Source organism: Neodiprion virginianus, chromosome 6 (genome assembly GCF_021901495.1).
Source record: "Neodiprion virginianus isolate iyNeoVirg1 chromosome 6, iyNeoVirg1.1, whole genome shotgun sequence".
NCBI lineage: Eukaryota > Metazoa > Arthropoda > Insecta > Hymenoptera > Diprionidae > Neodiprion > Neodiprion virginianus.
The window spans coordinates 20856162-20880996 of NC_060882.1; the positions used below are offsets into that span (position 1 = coordinate 20856162).

General features: G+C 46.6%; 1 protein-coding gene across 4 annotated transcripts in view; it reads right to left on the bottom strand.

Annotated features, from left to right (window-relative positions):
- Positions 1-2463: 2463 nt before the first annotated feature.
- The window catches only part of LOC124306956 (protein neuralized), a 61337-nt gene continuing 38965 nt past the window's right edge, over positions 2464-24835 (bottom strand). For 2 of the 4 annotated variants that reach the window (XM_046768170.1, XM_046768168.1), the window contains exons 2-4: positions 8915-9081; positions 7468-8036; positions 2464-6486 (exon numbers count right to left, since the gene is read on the bottom strand). In XM_046768170.1, coding sequence (XP_046624126.1) covers positions 5394-6486; positions 7468-8036; positions 8915-9081 — 1829 coding nt within the window. In that variant the 3' untranslated portion in view covers positions 2464-5393. Of the gene's footprint in view, positions 6487-7467; positions 8037-8914; positions 9082-9173; positions 9346-14481; positions 14702-24835 lie in introns of those variants that run through there. The other 2 variants (XM_046768169.1, XM_046768171.1) reach the window with 2 other exon arrangements.

The window sequence follows — 24835 nt, forward strand, 5'->3', positions numbered from 1 at the left end:
CGTGATCTTTAATTCGTCTATAAATCATTTGCAAATTTGTAATCACCTAATCCCTGAGTCATCGATGGGTCCAAAAAACAGTCTGTAGTCAAGATAAGAAATATTAAATCGAACCGGTATAAAATTCGGTCAAGATATGCACGCATATCATTGCGGTACTGAGAAGATCTCTCCAAACTTTTATTACGATGTCAGATAACTAATTGAAACGCCTTTAGCGATGGAGAATCGCGTGACAACTGAAGAAAAATGTTTTTCTAGACGCACAGCTACATTGAACAAGACGGATGTGTAGGTATGTAGATCTAATACCGATATCTTTAACGCAACACTGACGAATCTTATACATATACGTATAGTTATGTAAAGCACTGCGGAATTTTTTTGTCCGGAAAATAATCACCATTCCTTTGTCAAGGCGAAACGGTATTCGTCAGTTAACTTGATTCTTCACGCGCCATTGAAGGTAGAAGGTGACGAGATGTTGATCACTGTCTACTTCATCACTCAAAAGTTAATAAGAAACTAGTTAAAGCTGAGTGGAATTAACTTAAGTTTCTAAAATTTGGATTCTAATTTTGCAAACACGATCTGAAAACTGTTTGCAATTCTTGCGTAGTTACGCAAAAACAGCCAATAATTGAAATCCAACTTATTGTATCTTGTTTCGCACGGTGTTCAACATTTCTTTATAGCTGCGCTTTGAATAGTTCTTGTTATTTATCTTTAAAAATTTCATTTCAAAACGTTAATTCATCATTTTACATCGTTGAAATTAATCAACCTAACTAAATATGCAAAAAGAGTTGTTCCGAATAAGTGTCCTGCATCTTTTTCACGCTTACCAATTCCTTCTACCTCTGCAACGTTCGTATCATTTATTTATCTACTTTTTTATCCGCTTGTATCGCTGAAGTTAATCAGGCTAGTTAAATATGCAAAAGAGATATTTTAAGCCCTTGATACCGTTAGCCGTGCTGCTGGCTAATTCGTTGAGAAAATAAATTGGGCTCATCGTTGCACGACAGCCTTACAGAGATGGGAAATGTGAAGAATGGTGCTCGATTAGAGATATTTAAGGATTTATTGTATTACAGCGTTTCAGCTGCATGAATTATATTACATATGTATAAACATCATCGCATTCTTTACACTGACAGAAAAAATCGCACATATTTTAATTATAGTAGGTAGGTATAGGTATATTTATGTGTATAATAATAATAATGATAATAATGATAATAGTAATGATAATGAATAGAACAGCATAAGGAGGGCGCAGCTTTTAGACATCACATAACGCGTAAAGTAGAGAAAGTAAATTTCCTCAATGTATACACGATGTAGTTTGGCATGCGGATATACGTTTGGAAAATGGACGCTTAATGATCCGTATGAAAAGAGATATTCGGGATTCAATTCATGTATAAACAGAATTAAAAGACCGAACGATTCGTGAAATGACTGAAGACGAGAATTAAAAAGAAACATTCATTCGGAAAAATCACCGCGACTCTGCGTCGTTATTATATCAATTAGAAATAAACCTACATAAGATCCCTCGAATAATGCTACAGAAGGTAAGACACCAGAGTTAAATTATATATTATATGTAAATAGGGGGTTATTGAATTATACGTGTTTAAACTGATATTGGATTAAATATTTACTTGTTAGTTATTCGCCTGATAGTATTATTATCGTGTCAATTAAAATAATCGTTAATGATAGTCGTGTGATAATAATGGTAATATAGTGACGATGGAGAAATGAAGATAACAATTATAAGTGATGCGTAGGGTGGTCGTATTAATAAAAGAAATAGTATCAACCTGGATCGGTAAGGACTTCGTTACACGATCACCGTGTCATATTCGCCTGTATCGCTTTATTTGTAGCTTGACTTCTTTATCAGTGAATTTTTGGGAACTGTTCTTCTCGACGTCATACCCTATATATTATATACACTTACAGGGTACATATTATATATATATATATATATTATATTATAATATTATATATAATATTATATATATATATAATAGATGATATAGAAAGTTGCAGTTACGCATAGTTTAAAATTACGTTTATAGAATAATTGATTATATTATTTCCTAATAGATCTGTGGCCTGCGCATCTCTGCGGGATAATGCAAGATCATTTTCTTTTCCATCTCGTATTTATAAATTTTCGTTTATCTATCATTTGGTTTTAATATTATTTCGTTTTCTCCCGTACCCATTCTTTTATTTATCTCTTTACTTTACTTTATTTATTTTATTATTATTATTCACTCATTTTTTTACCCATTATTTCTTATTCGTTTCTTTTTTTTTTTTTTTGGACTTGCAGATCCAAGGGTGAGCTGCCGCTCGCAGGACTAGAGATTTCACTACTGCTTCACGTGTGTGATAACGTTTAATTGTTTATTTTTGTTTTTTCTGTTAACTTGTCTCTTTTTCTGTTTTTAATTCTTTTTGAAAATAACAAAGAGGGCGCGAGTATAACTTTTATACTCTGAATGTTGACTAATTCGAAAATAAAAGTATCATCGAGCGTGATTTCTTGTTTTGATGATCGTGAAAAAAAAAAAATAAAAAATTTTAAATAAAAATTCCTTCACCCACAACGAAACGATCAACATCAAACAATACGATCCCTATTATATGTTACACATACGATTCGCGCGTTTCAAATGAAGCGAACATTTCATTTGCTGCACAAAATTTATTCAAATTATTTACGATGAATATTAGACGATAGTCATCGACATTGAAACGAATACTACGCAACGCACCTTGTACTTTACACACACGCCGTATATGTATCGTATTTATGTATACGTGTTGTATACCCTACGGTTAAAGCTGTACAGATCAAGAGTAAAAATTGTCGTTTGACGAGCGCCTATTATTTACCTATGAATGTATAATTATACCGCAGGTGGTGTTAATTTGGCGTTTTTTTTTTTTTTGTTTTTGTTGTTTTTTTAATTTTTTTTTTTTTCAATTACTGTTTTACTTTTTTCTCTCCACAATTTCTAATAGATACCTAATCCCGAGGATATACCTTATATCGAACAAGGATCAATATATTAGATTGAAGGTGAAAAATACGAGGAAGAGATATGTCCGCCTAAATAGGAATCGAGTTAGAGTCAAGTCGCTCAAGTCCGGTCGAATCATAAATCAACGATGCGACAGTGATCCGAGCATAAGGCACGACCTGTTATATTATATTAATGAATCAATTGTTCGTATTTTTTTTCTTCTCCCTCTTTTCATTTTCTAATTATTTTTCATAAAGTTTCATCGATCCTTTCTATATTCTATTGATTCTGCGACAAATGTAATTTTAGATCTAGCATAGATCCTGGAACATATTACTATTAGTGGTTTTTTTTTTTGTTTTTTGTTGTCTTATTTTATTTTATTTTCTTTATCGTATTTTATGTATGTGTATATTTTTTTTGTCTTTTTTTCTTTTTTCTCTCCCCTTCTTTCTCTACTATTTCGTTCTATTGTAGCGTATGAAAATAAAATGGCTTTGTAAGAAATATTATTGTGGCGGTCGCAATTTGGGCAAGCGAATTTTATCAATCTCACAAGGATCGATCAGGTGCTGCATCATACGAATGATAAACGCTAAGATAATGTTTTAATTATCCTGTACTGTACGGCTCTGGCAGAATTAACTTTTTGTGATTTTTTTTTCAGCAAACCATAGAATTTCAAAATCGATTTCCTCTTTTCGTCAATATTGTAAATTTTTGTCAAGTAATTCCATTATTTTTTCATAATATAATCTCATTGAGATATATTTTAACCACTTCGACTCAAGATTATCAAATTTTTTGTATACTATAGTGCGTATTTCTGTTTTTGGCACGTGTCATTTTAATTTAATTTTTATAATTCTCCAGTATACCGTCACGTTTCTGCTATTCTCGAATTATTTTTATTTGTTTCCTATTTGTTATTTTTCGTTTGCAAAAATATTGCAAACTTTCGCTAAACTGGCCAACGTCTTTGGCAATAAAAGGTGCTGCGGTGCAAACATGAGTCGTCAGCGTTTGAAAATTACCGTATAATTGATAGGTGATTATGGGCGAGAGAGTGAAAAGAGAGAAAAAATACAAATATTATAACTATTTTGCTTTGTGTACTTAAAAAACAACATCAATTTTCGACTATCTAAGAAAATACCGGACGAATCTAACGTCTCTAACGAAAAGCCCCTAGGCTCAAAAGCCCGCGATAATAATTATACGTTCAATTGAATATTAATGACGATAATAGTAATGACAATAATAATGATAATGATAATAGTAATATTAGCATAGCGACGATTGTAGTCATAATGATAATAATCAGTGTAGTAATGGGAGTAATAATAATAGCACGCTACTTCGTATAAAACACAATTCGTTAAACTAGAATCAATCAATCTTTCACATTCAAACATACCAAACACATTCATAGAATATATAATCACGCGCCCTGATACAAATTTTCCGCGGTAGCAAAATTGATCTACAGAATATAATCGGGGCGCCCGTTGCTAATTATTATAATTACACAGAAGGCATCAGGCGAGAATGATTATAGATACCTATGTTATTACTTCGGACGCATATTTTGTGCCAGATTAGTCATTAACATTATGCGATGGCAGTGTTGTCTACGAACCGGTAGCACTCCATCTCATAAATTTCGACATTCTCATCTACTCTCTTTCCTTCTTTCGTCCTTTTTTGTCTCTTATCTATTGACGTCTAATTGACAGAAGTTACCGACACGTATAAAACACGAATGAACTAGTCGATTACTCTATAAAAGCTTTTCGAATTCACGAATTACGTACATGCATACAACTACGAACGAATCATAACAAACGCCCACGTCTTTGTAGCACTCGCATGCGGCATATCGGAGAGTGCTTACATAAATATTACACTCGTCGAAAATACGGGACGTGCCAAAATTTTCACAATTATTCTCAATCCGTATTTACAAGTCTCAATTTAAGTCTGATTTTTTTTCGTCGAAGAATTAAGATAATACACGCTTATCGCGACGTTAAAAGTTACATTCTCGTCAATGTTTGAAAGAGAAAGAAAGTAAAAACAGAAAGGAGTATCGGAAATAAATTCAAACTTCTAACCATGGCGTCTACCTCGAAAAACATGCCGAGAAAAAAAAATGGAGAAAATACAAAGTAGAACCCTGGATCAAATTCCCTAAAAACAACGAAAGAACCTGACTAACCACGTTCGTCACTAACTCGAAACTAACGCCCCGTTTTGTTTATTCATACCGAGTCACGACCTTGCGTAAATGTATAAATAAATCTAAAAACATTGGATAATATTAAAAAAAACCCTGGTACAAGTTCATGACCTATAAATACGAATAACGTCCCTGATGATCGCCCTGCACAAAGGGCAATGCCCGCCGCCCTTTCCCCGCCACTGTTGAATGGCGCACGGATAGCACATGCACATGTGTCCGCAAATGTAAAGAACACTATCGATGTTCCGTTCGTAGCATATCGAGCACTCGCTGGGTTGTCCGGGGGTCGGCTGGAGGCCTTCGCTCCATTGCTGGAGGTGGGAGGATGCCTGGGACGTCAGGGTGCCGTCGAGGGTCTGGTAGGACACGGGGTCTACGTAGGTCGAAGATCCCGTGCTGATCATGGTCCCCGTCAGGGGTGGCGACTGCCGCGAGGATCCGGGATGAGAAACGGCGACGGCGGCCGGAGGCGGGGGCGGCGGATGGTGAATCGGGGGTGGATTCCGGTGCGAGGAGGCGGCCGATGCGTACACCGGCTGCTGCGGAGTCGGGGGTGAGGGCGCGGGGTAGCCGCCCTGGGGCGGCAGATTCACCACGAGAACTGTGCCGCCCCCAACGGCGGGTTTGAACTGCACCATCTCGGAAAATCGGGAAAGCTCGGTGGCCGCGTTGCTGTGGTTGGAGTGCTGGGTTCCAGCCGGTGCGGCGGCTTGGCGTTGCTGCCTCGGGGGCGAGGTTGGCCGGCTTGCGAGCATCCTAACGCGCTGAGTGCTCCCGTAGACGTCGACGAACGCCCAGAGCTGCAAGCTCTGGTCGACGTGCATCACGACGCTTGGCGCGCCGCCGTTTTTGCTCATCTGAACCTCGCCGTAATGGGTGACGGTGAAGGCGATCTCGTCGCCGGGTTGCGGGCAGGACGCCACGTCCTTGGAGACCACCCAGTACTCGGGACGATCGAGGAGGAGGTCGCTGTCGTCCGGGAGATCCTCGGCCGTCAGTTTCGACGGGTCGCAGGAAGTCAGGCCCAGCGCTAACGCGCCGACGTACATCGGTTCCGTCGCCAGGATCTGGACGACCAGTCGTTCGCCCAGGAGGAGCGGTCGACCCGTAAAAGCGTAGCCGTGGCAGAATTCCGTGTCGCTGCGGGTCGCCACGCACTGCTGATTGCTGAAGCATATGTTGCGACCGCGAGTTCTGGAATTTTAAAAACGGAGGAAACTGTTAGCCTGCTGGCAATTATGCACGGTATGTCACAACGCGGCGTTGATTATTACGGAAGTTGGGCGGGGGGAATCGGAACCCGCGCTCGGATTCGTTTCTCTCCTTAAAAGCTCACGCGATACGAACGCGGCTGATTTGCGGAGGGACGCAATCGATTCGAAATTCTCAACGGCGAACGGACGGACGGCCCACGAGGGATCAAGGTTCAAAGACGGGCTTAGTCACTCTAATGCATATTGAGCAGCGTCTATCACCGTAGGCAGACCCTAGTTTTCAACTTAAATGGCGCGAATTAGCATCGGACACGAAACGATCTATCCCTGAGATTAGCATCTGTCTAATCGAGTTCTATGACGTCGCTCGAATGATGCGAGTATCGTTGAGCTTTACCATGAACCGAATTCAATGGTTAAACGAAAATTTCGAGAGATTAAGCTCAGGCTCAAACGATGCAGGAGTTGGCGAATTGAACGAATGGTTGTGGATACGCGAGTTTACGTCATAGATTACAAAATAGAAACATCTGTGTCTTGTGATTGAAGTTTAGAGTCGAAATTCGGTTGCAAAGCATCGATTTAATACCAGCGGAAACCTTTCGTCGGGCACAGTTTTATTTCCCCCCCCATGAGTTTAGACCGAAACTCGTTACTCTGAGAGCTCTGAAACTTTACGACCCTCTCAGCCTGATTCGAGAATATATTATGTATGCTTAAAGTGAGTGGAATCCGGAAAGGCAACGTTTGGAAAGAGCTTGAATTTTAAATAAATAGAGCGAAACGTAGCCCGATTACGTTCCTGACGAGGTCAAGCGAGGTCAATGGACATGTAAAATTGAATTGTTTTCTTTATACAAGCGGCGTGACGGGCTTCGCCCAATCAAGGATCTGTAAATGAAGGAAAAATGTGTTCTCCGATTCGTCGAACGGACTGCAACGAAGTGGATTATATACTCACGAGTGGAAGGGTAGGGATTTGAAGACGACACCGGAAGGCTGAAACCTCAGCCCAGGTAGGTCAACATCCGGTTCGTGGTGAATGGACATGCTCTGCATCGTAGGAACGATAATTCTCTCGACATCGCGACCAGCGTTGCTGGCATCGTCCATCGCGGAGTGTCTCGAGTGCTGGGCATTATCCTCGTTGCTGTGATCGGCCCCGCGTTTGACATTGTTGAAGTGTTGCCTGTTCGGGTCGACGAATTCGATGGCGGTGCTGTTCCCGTAGACGTCTATGATGGCCCAGAGCGGACCCCGGGTTTCGACGCTGCTGAAGAAGACGCCCTTCTCCTCGCCGTTCACCCCGAAGTGGACGTCGCCGGCCGACGTAACGTAGTAAAAAAGCACCGTGTCCCGTTCGGCGAAACGTTCGGCCAGAGCTTTCGCCCAGTACCCGGGTTTGTTCGTCAGATCGGGGCAAGCGTACTTCGGAAGTCCGCTTCGCAGGTTGACCGGATCGTTTGCGGTGAAACCGAACCTGATGACGCCGCTCCAATTGTCGGATATCTCGAGGAACTTGACGCAGACCTGGAACGGAAAGATGGGTAAAATTATATGAAACTACGGAACACCTTTCCACTTTCAAGACGTTCTATGTCTGAGGCAATCCAGTCGACAACGATGACCAAACAAATTGAGTCAATATTAGTAATTACGCGGTGACCGAAAAAACCGGGATTTTGTGAACTTGACAAAGGGCATTCAGCTAGTGGACATTTGGTATTAAGCTAGATAAGAGAGGTGTTGCGACGTTCTATTCAAAGAAATGTTTACGCCAGGTTTCAGGGTCTCCTTGTAAAGCGATAACAAAGTTGATTTTACGTTGACGGAATTCCGGTATGTTTCGGAGGCGATAACGACCGATAACTACGCTAACGACCGCACTTGCAATATACCTTTTCGTAAAGTAACTGAAAAGTAGGAAAAAAAAAACACGATGAAATACATGATTGAAAACTTTGCCACTCGTTAAACGCCGCGAGCGGTTGCTTACGAAAATATCACCACGTCACACTTATCGCTCTTCGTAGCTATCGAGTACGGCGTTTTCACCCACGCGACCGGCGTGGGTCGAGCATTTCGTCCTGACGGCCTAGAGCCACCAAGAAACTGGCCTTTACTCAACATATTATTAAACCATAAGAGCGTCAACGCGTGGGTCTCTCGTGCCCGAGTGTAAATAGCAGCAAATACTCGTCGCGTTTGGCCACAAACGATTCTGAAAGAACCTGTGCGCGATGCCCTCTCTCTTTGAACCTAACTCTTTCCGGTGTTCGGCTATCTTATTTCATCGTTGGATGACTGGTCTTTTTATTGACGAAAAACGCGGGCGCGACGGTTAACGTCCATGGTACGTGGGATTTGCCGATTATCTATCGGCGCCAGACCGGAGGCCTTGATTTTACCTTTTCCCCGATCCGTACGGGCCTCGCGCTGAATGTGACACCCTTGCAGAAACTCTCGTGTCTCCTGGCGATCGTTCCACCGTTGCAGAGTCTGATATTATCCCCGTGAACTCGGTGGAAGGTCAGGGGTGGAAGGTTGTTGGTACCGCCACTGGACGACCTGGGAGCTGCAACAGAAATGGAGAAGAACGGTTTATACCAAATGAAGCGTGAAAGCACTTAGGAAAGATTGTTCCAATTGACCGGGAAGTCGATCCACCTTTGGCGGTACGCCTGACATTCCCTCTTCGGTACTTCATTGCGGCGATGTGTCACTGATTCGAAACAATTACATACAATCGTAAACAACAACAGCAACAAGGTAACGGTCCCGTAGGAATGATCGTGGCCTGTCAAGAGCCCGCGGGAGGAAAGTGAAAGGTTGTAGCTGCTCGGAGCGCCGAGTGACTACTGAAGCCGATCTTGAGACCGGTGTGCCGGTCGATGGTCAAGTGCCTTCCTGTCGGGTAACCGGTGCCTGATACCCACCACTAGGCAGGAAGCCACACGCCTGAGACCGGATGTGTCCGATGCGGCATCGCTCCATATATAAGAACAGCGGCCCGAGGCAACAGGCCTTTGTTTTCCACGGATGTACCTCCGTTGCAGTTCGCGGTTCTTCACCCAACCCCGATTGTTACACACCTTCGTCATTTGCTCTTATGTGGTTGAAGAGAATGCTGTGGTGTGGTGCATTATTTGGATACATGGACAGAGAGAGAGAGAGAGAGAGAGAGAGAGAGAGAGAGAGAGAGAGAGACACAGAGAGAATGGCAAGTATATAATAATCGATCGAGTCGGCTCATTCATCTCAGGCTGATTCTCACGGTCCGGGTAAGGCATGATCGTGGATACAAGGTATGAAAACGCGATTTTCCGTGGTAATTGATCCCCGCATTTCCACGTGTTACTTTTTTGTGCCAGATATAGGTATTGTGTATAAGTCAACGAGCTTGGTTGGTCGGGGCGGTGTGAAACCCGTTGATGTATTCCGGCCTCGGGGTATGACTGCGGTATAAAAAATGAACTGAGTCATATGTCAAGTCGCGGTACAAAATGAACTCTGGTGTTATAATGATAATCCACCGTAAATGTACATAGCGATAAATTTTCTCCTCGAGACTAGGCGACGGTCAACGGTCGTTTATGAAAAGTCTGGTGTCTTAATTGAAGCGCGCAGATGTCGTTGTCATTCTCCGAGGAACAACGTCACCCTGAATTATGAAACAGCCAGCTTGGATAGATACGGTGTGTTTACACACCGAGCTGCAGAAACACACATGTGTGACCTCGTGATGCTTCGTGGGGGGGTTTCTTCTCCATCCCAGCCTGCAGCGCAAGACAACCGCCTAGAAGTAGAATGAGTTTCATATACGCGTATATATGTTCCAAGGATCGGCATCAGAAGCCACCGTGGGAATAAGTCAAGACTCGTTGTTTACCGTTGCTCGCTGCAGTATCGCGGACTGAGTATAATTCCAAGTTAACAAACCGCGACCAACTTCCATCCATGCCTCCGCACCGCCGTGCAATTCGTACTCATAGACTGCAACTGTACGGACATTTGTCCATGTAACGTCTGCAGCTGACTGACTGTCCCATGGATATTCTTATCACCTCGCAACGGAGGCCGATCAGGAAGGACCGAGCATACGCCAAAATACTGGGACAGCGGGAACGCTGCGGAAGTCACGCAGTCGATACGTGCCAAAATTACCGATCGTCTCATTGTCAGTGTCAGATAGTCGTTTCATTGACAAAGTTAACGGAGGCGACCATGCGTCGGGAGGTTCTGCAATCGAATGACGCAACACCGAAATCTTTTGTCTCGTGGTCTCGTCCTTTCTCTGTGACAGTAAGTGTGGTCCACAAAGGCGCCAGAAGCAGAAGGAACATGGATCGCAGCTAGTGGAGCAAGGAAGGATCACTCCCGTCTTGAGGCCAGGTTATTCGGATATCACGAAGTGGTTCGGACGCGCATCGAAGGGTTCGTTTCAACTGACGACCGCTTTTTTTTATCCCGATCCTGACGTACCACGCGGACGTTGCGTGACGGTTTTCCTCGGGTGTAGGAGAGCCGGATCAAAACATTGAAACTATTGCCCTGGAACGCGGCCGAGTCTCCGGCGGAAAGAGGACAAGACTTGTTCCGTCGAAGGGCCGACTTGCAACGGTGGCGGATGAACTGTCCGAATGGGGTTCCAAAGGCTTGGACTACCGCTGACTGGATGGTGGACAGAACTTTTCCATTAACGAAAATTGAGCGTGATGAACCCTGGAGCCGAAATGTGGTCAGGTATAAATAATAAGTGCGAAGACCTCTGCTAGTTTCGTCTTTGTACCAAAGATTTGCAGACTCAATGATCTGTCACCGAGACGAATCGTCGATCTCTGCATCCGGAAGAATCTCGCCGATCCCGGAGAACTGTTGCAGGAAAGACGATGACCGGACGTTGCTCCGTTGGTCGGATTGAATAAGACCCGTGAAGATCGAGATTAGCCGGGAAGTATATTGACAAAAATCGAGGGATTCTGTTCACGGTTTCCCGACCGATTCCTTTCTCGATCACTGCTGGTCTTGGAAAACCGGTGCAGCATTTGGTTCGATTATCCGTCGTAGTGCGAGAGTCTTTCAAAGAACGTTAGAAAAACGGCAATGCTCTCGAGTTCCAGGCGCGTGCTTAACACGCCAGCCTTCGAGCACGTCTCATCGAACGGGTCGCGATCACGCCGATCTGCCGATCTTTCCACCAGGCCGTGCAGCACCGTGCGATTTTTCGGTAAATAATAACGTGAGCGAGAGGTAAATCAAGTACAAAGTCAAGTGCCGAGGAGTGTGTGCAATAGCTGGAGGCTCGTTTGTTCCGCCAGGAACATCGGTATGCGTGTAACGTCGGAACGAGGCGGAGACGGGTATTTGACGTCCGTGAGTTGTACCAACGTTTCGAAAAACATCTCGATCCTGCGAAGCACGATTCGCAATGCGATACATGACCGATTTTCCCGCTTCCGATGCACCTCGACTGCAACGGTACCGTGGGAAAGTGTCTACTGTGCGTCGATCGTTAGGTGATAATAATTCCGCGATCACAGTTAGACCGGAGTTCAAATGATAATCGAAGGTGCAATTAACCGGTTGTGCGGTTGTTAATTTGCGCATTTTTAATCGATCGATTTGCGATCCTCCCGCGACGTGAATTCCCCCACCTTTTGGGTCCGATCGTCAGGCGCCTCAGCGCAGGATTGCCAAGGATTGCATAACCGCGTTGCTGCTCGTGGAAGCGGCGGAGAGAGGCGAGTATCCTCGACGTCCTCTTCGGGCCCCTTCGGGCCCCTAACTGCCTAGCGCGCAGAGTTGCCTAGGAAAGATCACGACGTCGGGCGTGGGAACAAGGCCCCTCCTAGGAAGTCCGCGCGTAATATGTCTAGCACAGTTTCTTCGTCGAAAATCGCTCTATTTCCGTAGGATTCACCGCCCTGGCTTCTGGGGCTTCGCTCTTCCCTATCCCATTATATCCCGGTTTACAAAGTCTTTTTGTGAAAGTAATGGCGCAACGACGATACTTATCGCAAGCTGCGCCAGTCGGCGTAAGCCGGGATATTTCATTACGCCAATTTGCGAGGGGGACTTGATCCGTCTTGAAGGCTAATTGGACTCATTATGGACGGTGATAAGATATTCGGAGTCTATAAACAACGCATAAAGCGAACGGAATTATAGCCGTTATTGAGGTGCTTCACCTCATAAGCCACACCCGCGAGATTTAGGAGCTTATCCACACGCTGAGCTTTGTGTATTGTAGGATTTTCAGTGACTATAAGTCTGTTGCGTATTTCAAAAACTACCGTCCTCGGAACCAAGCAGTGTTCCTAATTCTCAATTCATTTTGTTAAAACCAAGAAAACTAGAATAATGCACTCGATAGAACCAATATTAATGACACGGTCATTCGGAATTTGGATGGTAAAAATCGTAAGGTATTGTATACCTAACCGAATCCATGCACGAAAAGTGGTCTTCGTAACGCGTTAAAGATTATTTCGCGAACATTCCGAACTCGACTTGCAGGTATAAGTTGAGCTCGGCATGACGCGCAGCCGCAGACTCGTTCATTGGTCAAGACGAGATAAACATTGTCCGCGAGCGTGTGGATTGATCAATTATTTTCCAACACATTGATCATCCGATTGGCAGCTGCGGTTCGACCGTACCTCAGGTACCTATGCCTTGAGAGCCGAGGGCCTGCGCGGAGTTCTCCTCTCCAGTGCACTCGAATTATCCGTCCCTCCATCTTCTTTATTCGAACTAGACAAAGAAGAACTGCTCTCCTCGTCCTTCGGCTGCTGATGCTGGATAGACCGCTTACGGAGAGGCGGGAGTCTCCGACGAACCCGGGGGAACTCTGTACTATTTCTGTTCCATCTCCGTTGAACACGTGTGGCCGCAGGCGGTTATATGAGTGGGTATCCTCTGCACGAGACTCTGACTCTCGTGACTTTCACTCGTGTACAAAGTTTTTACGCGTCAATATTATTGCCGGCACAATAACCGACCAATTTTCAATAACTCGAAACGAGATCGCCGAGCCGAGAGTTTGCACGTCACGTTGCAGCCGCAGCCGCAGCCGCAGCCGCAGCCACAGCCACAGCCGCGGCCGCGTGACGTAAATTTGTATTTCACTTTATTCCCCTCCCCCCACCTTATCTTACATTTTTATTGTTGTTATATTTTGAATTATTTGTCGACCGGTAAAAAGCATAAATGGTTTCCGTGAAAGGAGGCTTTTTACTATCGTTCATCTGTTATACGACCGCTCGCCGATGGACAAAAACTTATTTGTGTACAGCCGAGTGTTTGTATTATATACAAGTATAACTTGGAGCACTGTGACTACGCGTTGCGTGTAATCTGGATATATTACGCAGCGAGAATGAAATCTAGTTTTTAAGTGAAATTACACGTTCCACGGCTCGCCGCGTGTACATTGTCCAATCGTATAACCCGCGTATGTGCATGCAGTGACGTTTTCTCCAAATTTTCACCCCCGTTTTAACCGAAATATAAAGAAAAATGGCAAATCCCTCGACGACAAGTGCATATTCCCAGTGCGCTGCTCGGATCAACCCGGTCCATAAAGCCCGGATTGAACAATTGGATTAACGAAGTCGGGGGTGGGTAGGAAAACCGCCGCCCTCGGAGTCGATGATCGGTAAGCCGAGGGCGAGGGCCCCGCGTCTCCGGAGAACGCATCTGTCGCTTCGCACAGACGGTTCTGTGCGAAGACGAGGTGTGTGGGCGTGTGGGGTGCGAGCGGTAAAATAATGAACAGGTTCGCGATGATGGTTGAAACACATCGAGGGCGATCGTTACTAAGGGGTGTATTTAGCGGCGACGCGCCAACGAGGGCTGGGGCGAGAGCGGTTATAAAAATCGCGGGGGATCATCGGCTAACGGAGTCATTGATACGCGTTCGTCGTCGAACCCTCTCTAGGGTCGCCGGGGCTGCGGCACGGTCAGATATACTCACCGAGTCCGTTTGCGTTAAGTCTGAGACGAGCAACCCTCGTCGCTCTGCTGACCGTCATTGGTCTCCTGGGGCGGTGACAGGATAGCGACATCGGACGATCGAGCATCGATAAGATGAGAGAATAAGATGAAGACAAACTAGGGTGCAAAGAGAACGGGGTTTCAGACGGCGCCCTGCAGGAGAGACCGGAAGTCGCGAGGTCCGCGGCATTCACGTGACTTCGGACACGTTTTCCTCTTCATCGCTGTGCTGCTTCTCGTCCTTTTTCATCCGACTTTTTTTTTCTCTCTCTCTCTCTCTCTCTCTCTCTCTCTCTATATATATATCTCTGTCTTCGTTTTGAGTCCCGTATCACGAACGCGAATCCGGCCGCACTTTCGCGGACATAACGACAGGAAACACGGGCGGCGTGGGGAACGCCACTCCGAAGACTGACGCGGCCCGACCAGGGCGCTACGCAGGGCGGTCCCAGCTGCTTGTGCCGCCGCCGCTGGGCCCTGGCGTGGTCGTCGTGTGCGGTGTGCTGTCCGTGTGAGATAGCCAGAGCGCGGAACGAGCGAGTCTCAAGTCCGTTTCCGCGGTGCCGAGCTTATCGCACCCACGCGTTTCTCGTTTCGGTGATAACTGTAGCGCGATCGCGATCGATCTTATCTATCTCGAATGCGAGCGAGCGAAGGCGCGGTCCACTCAATGGCCACGTTTCAGTTACGGTGACGGAAAGATGAAAGCAGGAGCAGAAGAAACGGATTTAAAGCGAGTAAACCGATTGTTAGGCATCGACGATACTTTCGCCCTTGCGATTCTGGGCCCACTATGACGTAAGCAGCGTCGGGCCCCCCGAGCCTCGGAGCTTTTGCTCGTTCGGGGCGAGGCAGCTGCCACGCGCTTCTAAAGAGACGAGAAAGAGGGATGCGGCGGTAGCGCAACGGTCGCGAGCCACCTGGCCCAAAAGTTACGTGCACCGGGCCCCCCCACCACCCCTATCGCCCGGCGCTTCCCCTTCTTCCTGCAGCGGCGTCGATCCGAGCTCTAGGGCCCCGACTTGACAAAGAAGGACTCCGGGCGCGGTTTTTGATCCCGAGACTGATTTTACTCGTACTAGAAATAAGTCCTCGAATCCTCGGCGCTTACGGGGCTTCCCGATCGATAGATCACGGAAAGGTTGACGTACCTGGCGGCTGATCGTCGAGGCGAAACATGGATTCCGGATGTTTGTACGCCACTGGTTCATTCTCGTGCCTAATTTCCAGTCGAGACATCTGCGGTCTTACTCCGACCGTCATACTTCGATGTATGGCGGTATTTTTTAGTCAACAGCTTGACGATGTATCACGCACGCACGCGTGTAGTTCATTAATCGAGAGGATTTCAAAGTATTCTTGAATCCAGCCTGAACTAAACGGTGAAAAAATAAATGTATTTACGGGCTGATCGATCGCACTCATCAATATTCGAGCCTCTTTTCTCCCGCAGTAAAAAAAATGCCGTTCCATCAAGAGCCCTCGCGAAAATAACCGACACACGCACAACCACGCGTGTGAAATAATCCGATTTAGATATTCAGAATAAATTACGCATTCACTAAATTTCCCCGCAGGGTAGTTTAGGCATAATAAAATGCGGCAACAAGCCCTGTGGGGTTGCAGTTTTCCGGGGTGTCGGGATCCGTTTAATCGTAATATTCGAGCATATTTCACGCGTGATGGAAAAAATTGCTAGAGAGAGGGTGAAACCACCCCGTGCGAATTCTTCCACGTGCAGGTTCAGGCGACGCGTTCCTACGGACGATCATCAAGGGTGCAATGTCCTGGTCTCCTTCCTTCCTCGTCGGACGTGATACACCTACATCGTCGCAACACGAGGCGTATTGATCGCGCGGCTCGTCACTGAACACCCACAAAGCCGGGCCGCCGCCGCCGCTGCGTGATATCCGAGGTGAAAATACGCGGCCGATATCGGGTACGGTGAGCCATGGGGTTCGTGGGTGCGAATACGATTCGAGAAAGTAAGGAAACGAGCGATCGCGAAACCGAAACGCGAGCCGGAGGCGAACGACGATTTTTTGCGGCTTCCGAAACAAGAAGGGAGCGTCGAATCCCTGCTTCGTACTTCCGTCGAGGAAGGTAAAAAGGCACGGTATCGGGGAAAAAACCTCGGAGGAACGGAAAAAGAAGGAGAGAGTGATCAAAAAAATTCTCGAGAGCGGAACAAAAAGCGCATATCCGAAGGGTGTGCATTTCCTTTCATGGGAACGGGGATCCACGTCTACCATGTTGGGGTAGAGGACGATCCATGGGAATCCGGAACGTAAATATGACGGGAAAAGGTACCCTGGCTGGCTATCCTTGTTCGTTATGCATGTACAACGAATCACAATGGAAAATCTGTTGACGAGGACTCGTGGACGCCGTTAAATATTCGGATCTTCCAGCCGCGTGATCCTCGCTCACGCTCGATTCTTCGGGTCAAAATCGTAAAAGGGTTGGTGCCGAGGATCCGATCCAAAGAATCGTGGAGGTGTCGCACAGTATGAATGGCCAATTCCCAACGCGATTGTTCCGAGAAGGTATACCTGTCATTAGTCAGAATAGAAAGCAGCGTGTAAAAGGAACTTTGTTTGGTCAACGATAACGTTCACATTTAACGGGTTATTATACACGGCGTCGAACGTGACTGCTTTACGATCGGGGATTCGGACACTGCGGGTCTTTTTCCGGACCGAAGTGAACCTGGGGAAACTCCGTCGCATCACGCGTTCTTCAACGATCATTATATTCCCAAGCTTAGTACAATCCAAAGGACGTAACAACATCCCGAAGCGAGAAAGGCTTACTTTAAACGGGACTGAGAGTTCGTCGTTGAAATTCAACGCGAAGGATCACGGAGCGTGAACCTTTGTCGGCATCAATTTGCATCTCGGGGTTTCGAAGTTGCTTTGAGATAGATACAAGTGGAACGCGAACAATCGGAAGTAACGAGCCCACAAAAAGGGCCAAAGAAAAGACATTGAGATCTTGAACACGTCGCTATTTTCTCGATAAAATGCGCCACCCTCAACGTAGACGGCATTGAACAGTCCTAGTCAAACTTATGATCGAATTACACGACCTCCAAGCTGAATTCGCATGAATATCCGATGGCGATCGGAGTCTTATCGTCTTCGAGCAGGATCGTGTTCGCCTGCAGGTTCACGTGCGGTACAAGTGCGTGTACACCGTAGTCTCGTATTGCGCGATAATTTCCCGCAGCAGTTACCCGATTGCGAACCTACGTGTAATCGGCAAGTCTACGCGACGTCGGTTGTCATCCGATCCTCGTACAACAATGTGCGAAAAGCTTGGACGCAGCGGTGCGAGACTCGTCGAGGTGTTCCTGAAAGGTGTTCCGCACACGTTGTTCCAGGGTGTCGATGCGAGTGATCCGGAGTCTTTCTCTTTCCCTCTTTTCTCTCTTCCGCTACGACTTCAAACCGAGAAGTAGAAATAATTAAAAGGAGCGAAGCTGCCACGCGAGGGATTTTGTCTCTTGTCTCTTTAAGCCGCGTTGGTCTCGTCGTCTCATTACGGGATGAGGAACTCCGCCGTGTGCCGCGATGCAGGGTCGAAGATCACTAGAAACCGGGGTTCTCAACCCGCTTACCGTCACATCCACACGGAGACCAGGGAGTGATTGAAACCGGCCAAGGAGGTTCCGTTTACATCGCTAATCAGCGAGGTTCCCGCTGTTTATGGACAAGGCGCGTGCCGTCGACGGACATTTCCCTATATCTTAACTCTTGGCCTTAAAATGCGCGTGTGGAAAACGTCGGTCGGAACCGTAAATAATTAGGCGATTTTTCATGTTTCGAAATAAAATTCATTCGGCTGATTTTCTCGGCAATTTTCTACAAGTATACGTACAACCGGCGTCTTCGATCAGTCGAGACTTTGATCTCACTCTTTCTAAAATAAAGAAAACGGTATTTATAATATTTGAACTCGGAAACGGGCTGCTGCGGAAGATAATTTCGCTTGAAATTCTTGAGATAGAACCGCGCGCTGGAAGTGCCGTACGTTTTTTATCGAGAGCTTCACGCACGCGCAGACGGAAAATGCCGAAAGTGGTTCGGCTCTGGTAGTCCACGATTTCCGCTCTGCTCCGAGTTTTTGCGGTCAGCGATTCGGCACGGTCATTCTGTCACGGATTGTATTAGATATAGGCACGAGGACTCGCGCCGAATGCCCGGGAGAATTTAATCGATGTTGACCGGAACCCGTGAACGACGAAGTCTTGATGATTTTCGTGCCGTAAGAGCGGTTGGAATAGGAGTGGGACGATTAAGACCGGCTGGAAGAGAAATTTTTCTTCCTGTGATAATGAGAATCGCCATTGCGCGGTGCAGCCGCCGTCAAGCTGACACCTTATTAACCCTTGACTCGGGGTAATTAAATCATCTTACCATTCATTCAGTCATTGACTTGCTCAACGAGCCTTTCAATGGCGCTTGTACGTTATAAATTGGGTGTGGGACTGGCGAAGGTGGGCGGGCAGCAAATCGGCGCGAAAGGAACCCTCGCTCGTTTTATACACGTATAACGTGTACGTCGTCGCGACTTCCGGCGACGTAGTGATAAAAGCGAATTAAACAATTAAGAACGAGTAAATTAGAGGAATTGAGGTGAATTGGTTAAGAAAAGGAGACGCCGAGTTACACGCACGTAACCCACGATGCATGAGTTAACAAGGGGTGGTGAAAATTGTAACCAAGAAAATTCAACCTGTTTTCAAGAAACTTGTACTCTGTACCAACGTCGGTATTTCCGAATGGAAACGAAACTCGAAAAACGGATATTTCGACCGTATCGAACTACCGCGAGAATTTTCGGAGGGAAGGACATCCGTTATGGCTTGAACCGCAACGCGGGCTAGTTTTTTCTATTTCTTTCGCATCGGAGTAACGGTTTCCAATAATTAATATCCAGGCTACCGTGGTACGAAACATTCTTTTCGTAGGATATGAAAAACTACTACTATCCGCATTATCGCAGGCAGTTTTACCCATATTACTAGCGATTTTCACAGAAATTATTATCATACAATTAAGTAAAAAAAAAAGAAACATTGATCGGGCGAATTCCATTGCTTGTTCTTCTGTTCATTGATTTCATTCGTCAGAAAAAAAAAAGATTACAAGAATTTGGTAATTGATTGAACGATTGTTGTTGAATCGTTATCTGCTGATACCTGGCGATAAACTTAATCAATGCCATGGGAGTCAATACTCCCTTGCCTTGGCAAAGTACAAGGTTTGTTTGTCGCCGATTGATCACGTATCGTGAATAATCCAAGGTCTCTATGGTGGAAATAGCAAGTCGGCAATAACGTCGGTGGATACGAAATTTGAAAACTCAATTTCGCCTTCGGTACTCGATGCCTCGGAAAAACAGTTTTTCAATCAACACTCGAACAGCGTTCGAAGGGTTTAAAGTCCATGCTGGTAACATTTGTTCCATTAAAATAAGAGGCCTGCCACAATTCGCTTCGGGTGCTCGAGGCACCCCGATACTTGGAGGGTTCCGCTCCCTCCGACGACCGAATTTTAGCACCCCCGCTTGCGCGGAGCCCTTAAAAAGTCGGCCGAAGTTAACCGCAGGGAATTGCAGAATTGGATACCGTAGGTGCGGGGTAATGGCAGGCAGAAAACGCGGCGGGGCCACCGCACGACAGTGATTCACCCGGCACAGACGGACGGAGAGCGAGAGTGCGGGGAAAGAAGACGGTTGAACCTGTCGAGTTCCCCGTATATGGTGAAATAAAAGTATGGAAACACAACTCATTCCGCGGACGCGTAGGTAAACATAAATACGTAACAGTGTAAGGTAAACCGGGACGTGTGTGCCAAACGGCTTTCACGATTCGGTCAAACAGACATTATTATTTCCGTCCGACCGAAACGTGAAAAGCTTAGGAGCCGACTCATCCCGACTTGAATTTTCACGTGCGTCGCGTTTCATCTCCGTTTTGCGGAGAGAAAGAGAGTCTCGCGTTTCGAGAACAAACCAATGAAAAAGAGGTTTTTGGTTCTCTCGAGCTGTTTAACAGGGCCGCGTCTGTTGGACTTCTGTCAACACGCCCAGTCGAGTTGGTTGGTAGAATTTTGAGGAGGCCACTTTGGTCAGAGCGAACCACTTGAGCAATACTCCGTGAAAAATTGTATCCCGCTAACGTTGCAGGCGCGCGTCTGTTTCGCCTCCTCAATAATCTCTGGACCGCGAGCATATATCAGGCAACGACGCACTCGGCAATGGGACAACAAACAGCCCGCAGTCTCTGGGTTTTTGGGCCAGTGCGTAAAACTTAACGCCTAGCCTAAATCACGGACTCGAGTGTCTTCCACTATGTCCTCAAGTCCCCCGGTACTCGTCTTACTCTCCGACAACGAGCAGCGGCCGATTGTGACACACGACTGGTGGTAAGACAGCTCGGGTTAAACGCTGTTGCCTAGGTTAACACATAACGAATGCAGAGATACAAACGCCGCCGCTTTTCGTAGCGGTAAATATCTTCCTCCTCGTCCAGCATCACAGCTGAGCGGTATAGGTAGGCACGGAAACGACTAGATGGGTCTCTCCTCTCCTCCGCGTTCATCGGACGGTAAACCGGTCCTCGATATGGAGTATGTGAGAACGACCAGGTTATTGCTGTTCCATGCCGACGTCAGACCAGTCGCTGCACCACGATTCACCGTGCGAATGCGACCGTTCGAACTTTGTCAGTGTGGGTGAGAGTGAGGCTGGTCAGTGATTGCCAAATGAAGAAGAAACCGTTCTCGCAGCACCTTGTAGGCGAACCCGCGTGCTTTGAATCGTTGTTCCACCCACTCCGTTCGCCCAACCGCACCACTTTCGTTGATACCGAGATTCTCGGTCGAACCCGTTCAGTCCTTACGTTCGTCTTCGCGCTACATCCATTGTCGAATGTGCCGGCAGCATTCGTCGAGTCCCGGCGTTAATGGACGGTCAATTTAACGAGAGGTGTTCCTGGCCTTTGTTTGGTGGCGAGGTACAACCCGGAATCCAGCTGAGAATCTCTGCTCGAGAGCATGATTCACCTTAGCAAAGAGAGCACAACGAGACTCCGCGGGCAGCGTGGAAGGAGAGGAGGACTACTCGTGACGTAGTCGGGCAGAGTTTGACAGAGATTTAGTGCATCGGCGCAGGTTCGTATGCACTGCAAGATACGATGACCCGTGGTTAAAAGGGCGGCCATTTTATTGAGAGGGGTGGGACGGGGGTGACTCTCCTCTTTCTGGTCGAGGATCTTTTTGTTCTTCTTCCTGCATCTAGTGTGTAAGGTGGCGGCCCATTCTACGCCGTTCTATTATTACCCCTTTTCCCCGTCGTGGATAGACGACGTCGCGCAGCCTAGAAGCCGCCATTCAACCGGGAAAAGAACTGCATCGACGAGAGGTTCGAAACATGCGCGCTTTTATACTCCGCTGTGTTCTATTTTTATTAACGAAATCACTGTACGGAGATAAAGCAACGAGTGTGCATCTCGATCGAATCCTGCCTTGGTCGCCGATATACCGCAGACGTCGATGCACCGAAAGATGCATCAGCTTTTCCTTGCCGCACGGTGTCCGCAGTTTCATGGGTTCGCACGGTGACGACCTCGTTTCCTTTGTAATTTTGGTACTATTCTCGTATAGTCGAACACCCGTCTAGCCTTTCCACGCTGCAGTTGAAACCTCAGCGTGTCGACGTACGTGATAAAACAGCATCGCGCTGGCTAAACTCGTATTTATATCCACCTACCGTGCCATTTTCCACGTGTATATCTACGTGCCACTCGCGTGAGCGCGATTTTTCTCTCTACTTACTCGTAGTATTGTGCAACGATCTGTTCCCGCAGCGAATTCGTTGTGTATTCCCACTTCTAATTACTCTCTCGTCAATTTAATACCGCCGTTAGAACAAACGTGAAATTGTTGGCAGCCAGTCTTTAACAATGATTAAATCGACCGGGTTTGAGGGCGACCGGTGCAAAATAATGGAGGAAAATGAAACGGTGAAAAACATGCTGATTGTAAGACACTCCCCCGACATGTAAGCGAAGAGAATAATCCGAAGGATTTCTCTATGGGATGTATGCATGTTAGTATGCGTTGTAAAGGTACGTACATTGGGTAGTATTTCTCTACGACGATGTTTCCAACTTCCTGCGCGGTAATATTCAGACCGGAAACGAATCTTGTGTGCCGGCCACGGACACGTGTAAGTGCGGGTACCCGAGGGCACCGAACCGGGGTTGCGGGGACTTCCGAATATTGCATACCTACCTGTTCGTCTATTATTAACGTTTAATTAACCGTTTAGATCCATCCGGCGTTGCGAGCGCGCGGTTATGTTATAATAGAAGAGATGCAGGTAGAGCTTCTCGGGTGTAACACGTGGACGTACGAGAGCGATGTTTATTACCGCGTAGACTTTCACGGCTGGCAATTTTTCCACTCATATGAAATTTTCAATTCTACCTCACGCTTTTCTCCCTCTCCTCATTCCATTTACCGCAATATCTCGGTATTATTAGTAATGACCTGCTGCGACGACGCTTTCCGCTTCCAATAAACCAAAGGAGGAAGTTGCGTGCGACTTGCTTGACCTATTTCGCAGAAACGATTCCAAGTTCTATCCATTTGTCCTGTTACGATAATCGACGGATTGACGACACAAAGCCGTGCTGAGATTTCCTTCCACGCCGGTAGTGGTAGACTTCCTAACCCAGGTAGCCGCCTCGAGAGTATAAATTTTAAAGACCAGAGGGGGACCTGTAACAACGGACTGGCTGTCAGCTGGTTCTCCGTTGTTCGGCTGTGGGACGAAGCTGGAGGAGCGGTTTCATCATAGACGAGGAAAAGGACAGATGTTGCTTTCTCGATGCTCTCAAAGCCTTGGCCGGGGTTTTAATAGATCCATCAAATTCATCGTCTGCGCTGATTTCTCGCGATACGATCATCTTTCTGCTCCGGTGGAGTCAACGGCCTGCTTTCTGGTTAACGTGAATCAGTTTTCCGGCTATCCCACAAGCAACGCAGCTAGCTCCCCCACGATGCTGAGGCCTGTTTACTCAGCGTGGGTCTTGCCTCGTGATTCTTCGCCTCCGGGCGAGATGTATGGCCCCGGAAAACAGGAGCATACAAATCCGAAACGCTGTTATTAGAGATAACTTATTCGCCCCGATATCCTTGCTCGGAACCGGCGTTAAGCTTTCGCCGGGAGGCGTTTTGACATCGCGATAATTTCCTCTCAATGGAACTCGTAAAGTCCTGAAAACCGTCCGTTGAATATCACTGGAGCATCTCCGAGCAGCCTATCCTCGCAGCAATATCGACCCACCGTGGTACATGATTATCCTCACTGATCCGGAGTCATTAAAGCACACATGTGCTTCGCTGAAGGTACGCGGAAAACCCATTAATTCGAGCAGCTCAACGAATATCTGCAAACGCGTCATGAGCGCGGATTCGATACGTCTTCTCTGGAAGAATAGCACCGATCAAGTAACTCCGTCTAAGCCGGTGCACGTAATTGAGTTTGAGAACTTTGTTCCTCGGCTCGAAACGCACAGTAAAGCAAAAACGAACTCCGTGTAGCTGCCTAGTTCCGAGCCAACCGGGGAGCAAGAAAAGGCAGCAAAAACCTACGGCTGAGACGAGCTAGATCACGATCTAGGCGGCATGTTCGATCACGAAGGGGCGGCTCAATTAATCCAATTTTCATCTTTTCGCACTCCGGACTCGTGCAACTCGACGTTTCAGTGTTTCACCAGATCCTAATTGTCGCGCTCGAAAACGGCGAATTTGAAGTTAAAACAGAGGTTAAACGTCAGCCCTGAGCAACGTTGACGGTGGGCTTTGTTCGCGGGTGGATGTATTATACAACCTTCGCAACGAACAATCCGCGGGACCGAATCGACCTATTTCTATTCAACGGCCATATCTCGCCGGAAAAAGGCGTCTCGACTCCGCTCCAACCAACGCGGTTTCATTTTCATTCTCATTCTCTGCATCTGGCTCAAACCATCTCACATACGTGCGCTAAGCTGGTACAAGTCGCATAGTGTGTTGGTTGATCAGTGCGACCTATTTCGCATCGGTTGCCCGTTGTATCAAAGAGAGTCCCGCAAAAATGGAACAATCCAATTCCTCCTTATCTTTCTCCTCTTATCGGCACTTCGCGATTCTCGTCTTTTCGAGCGAACGTATAAGGCGGTATTGTGATGAATCCCGTAAAAAATCCCATTGCGATGCCCAGATACTTTTACTCGTTGGTGAAAATTTTCAACGTCAAAAACGATCAATCAAGTAAGGTAT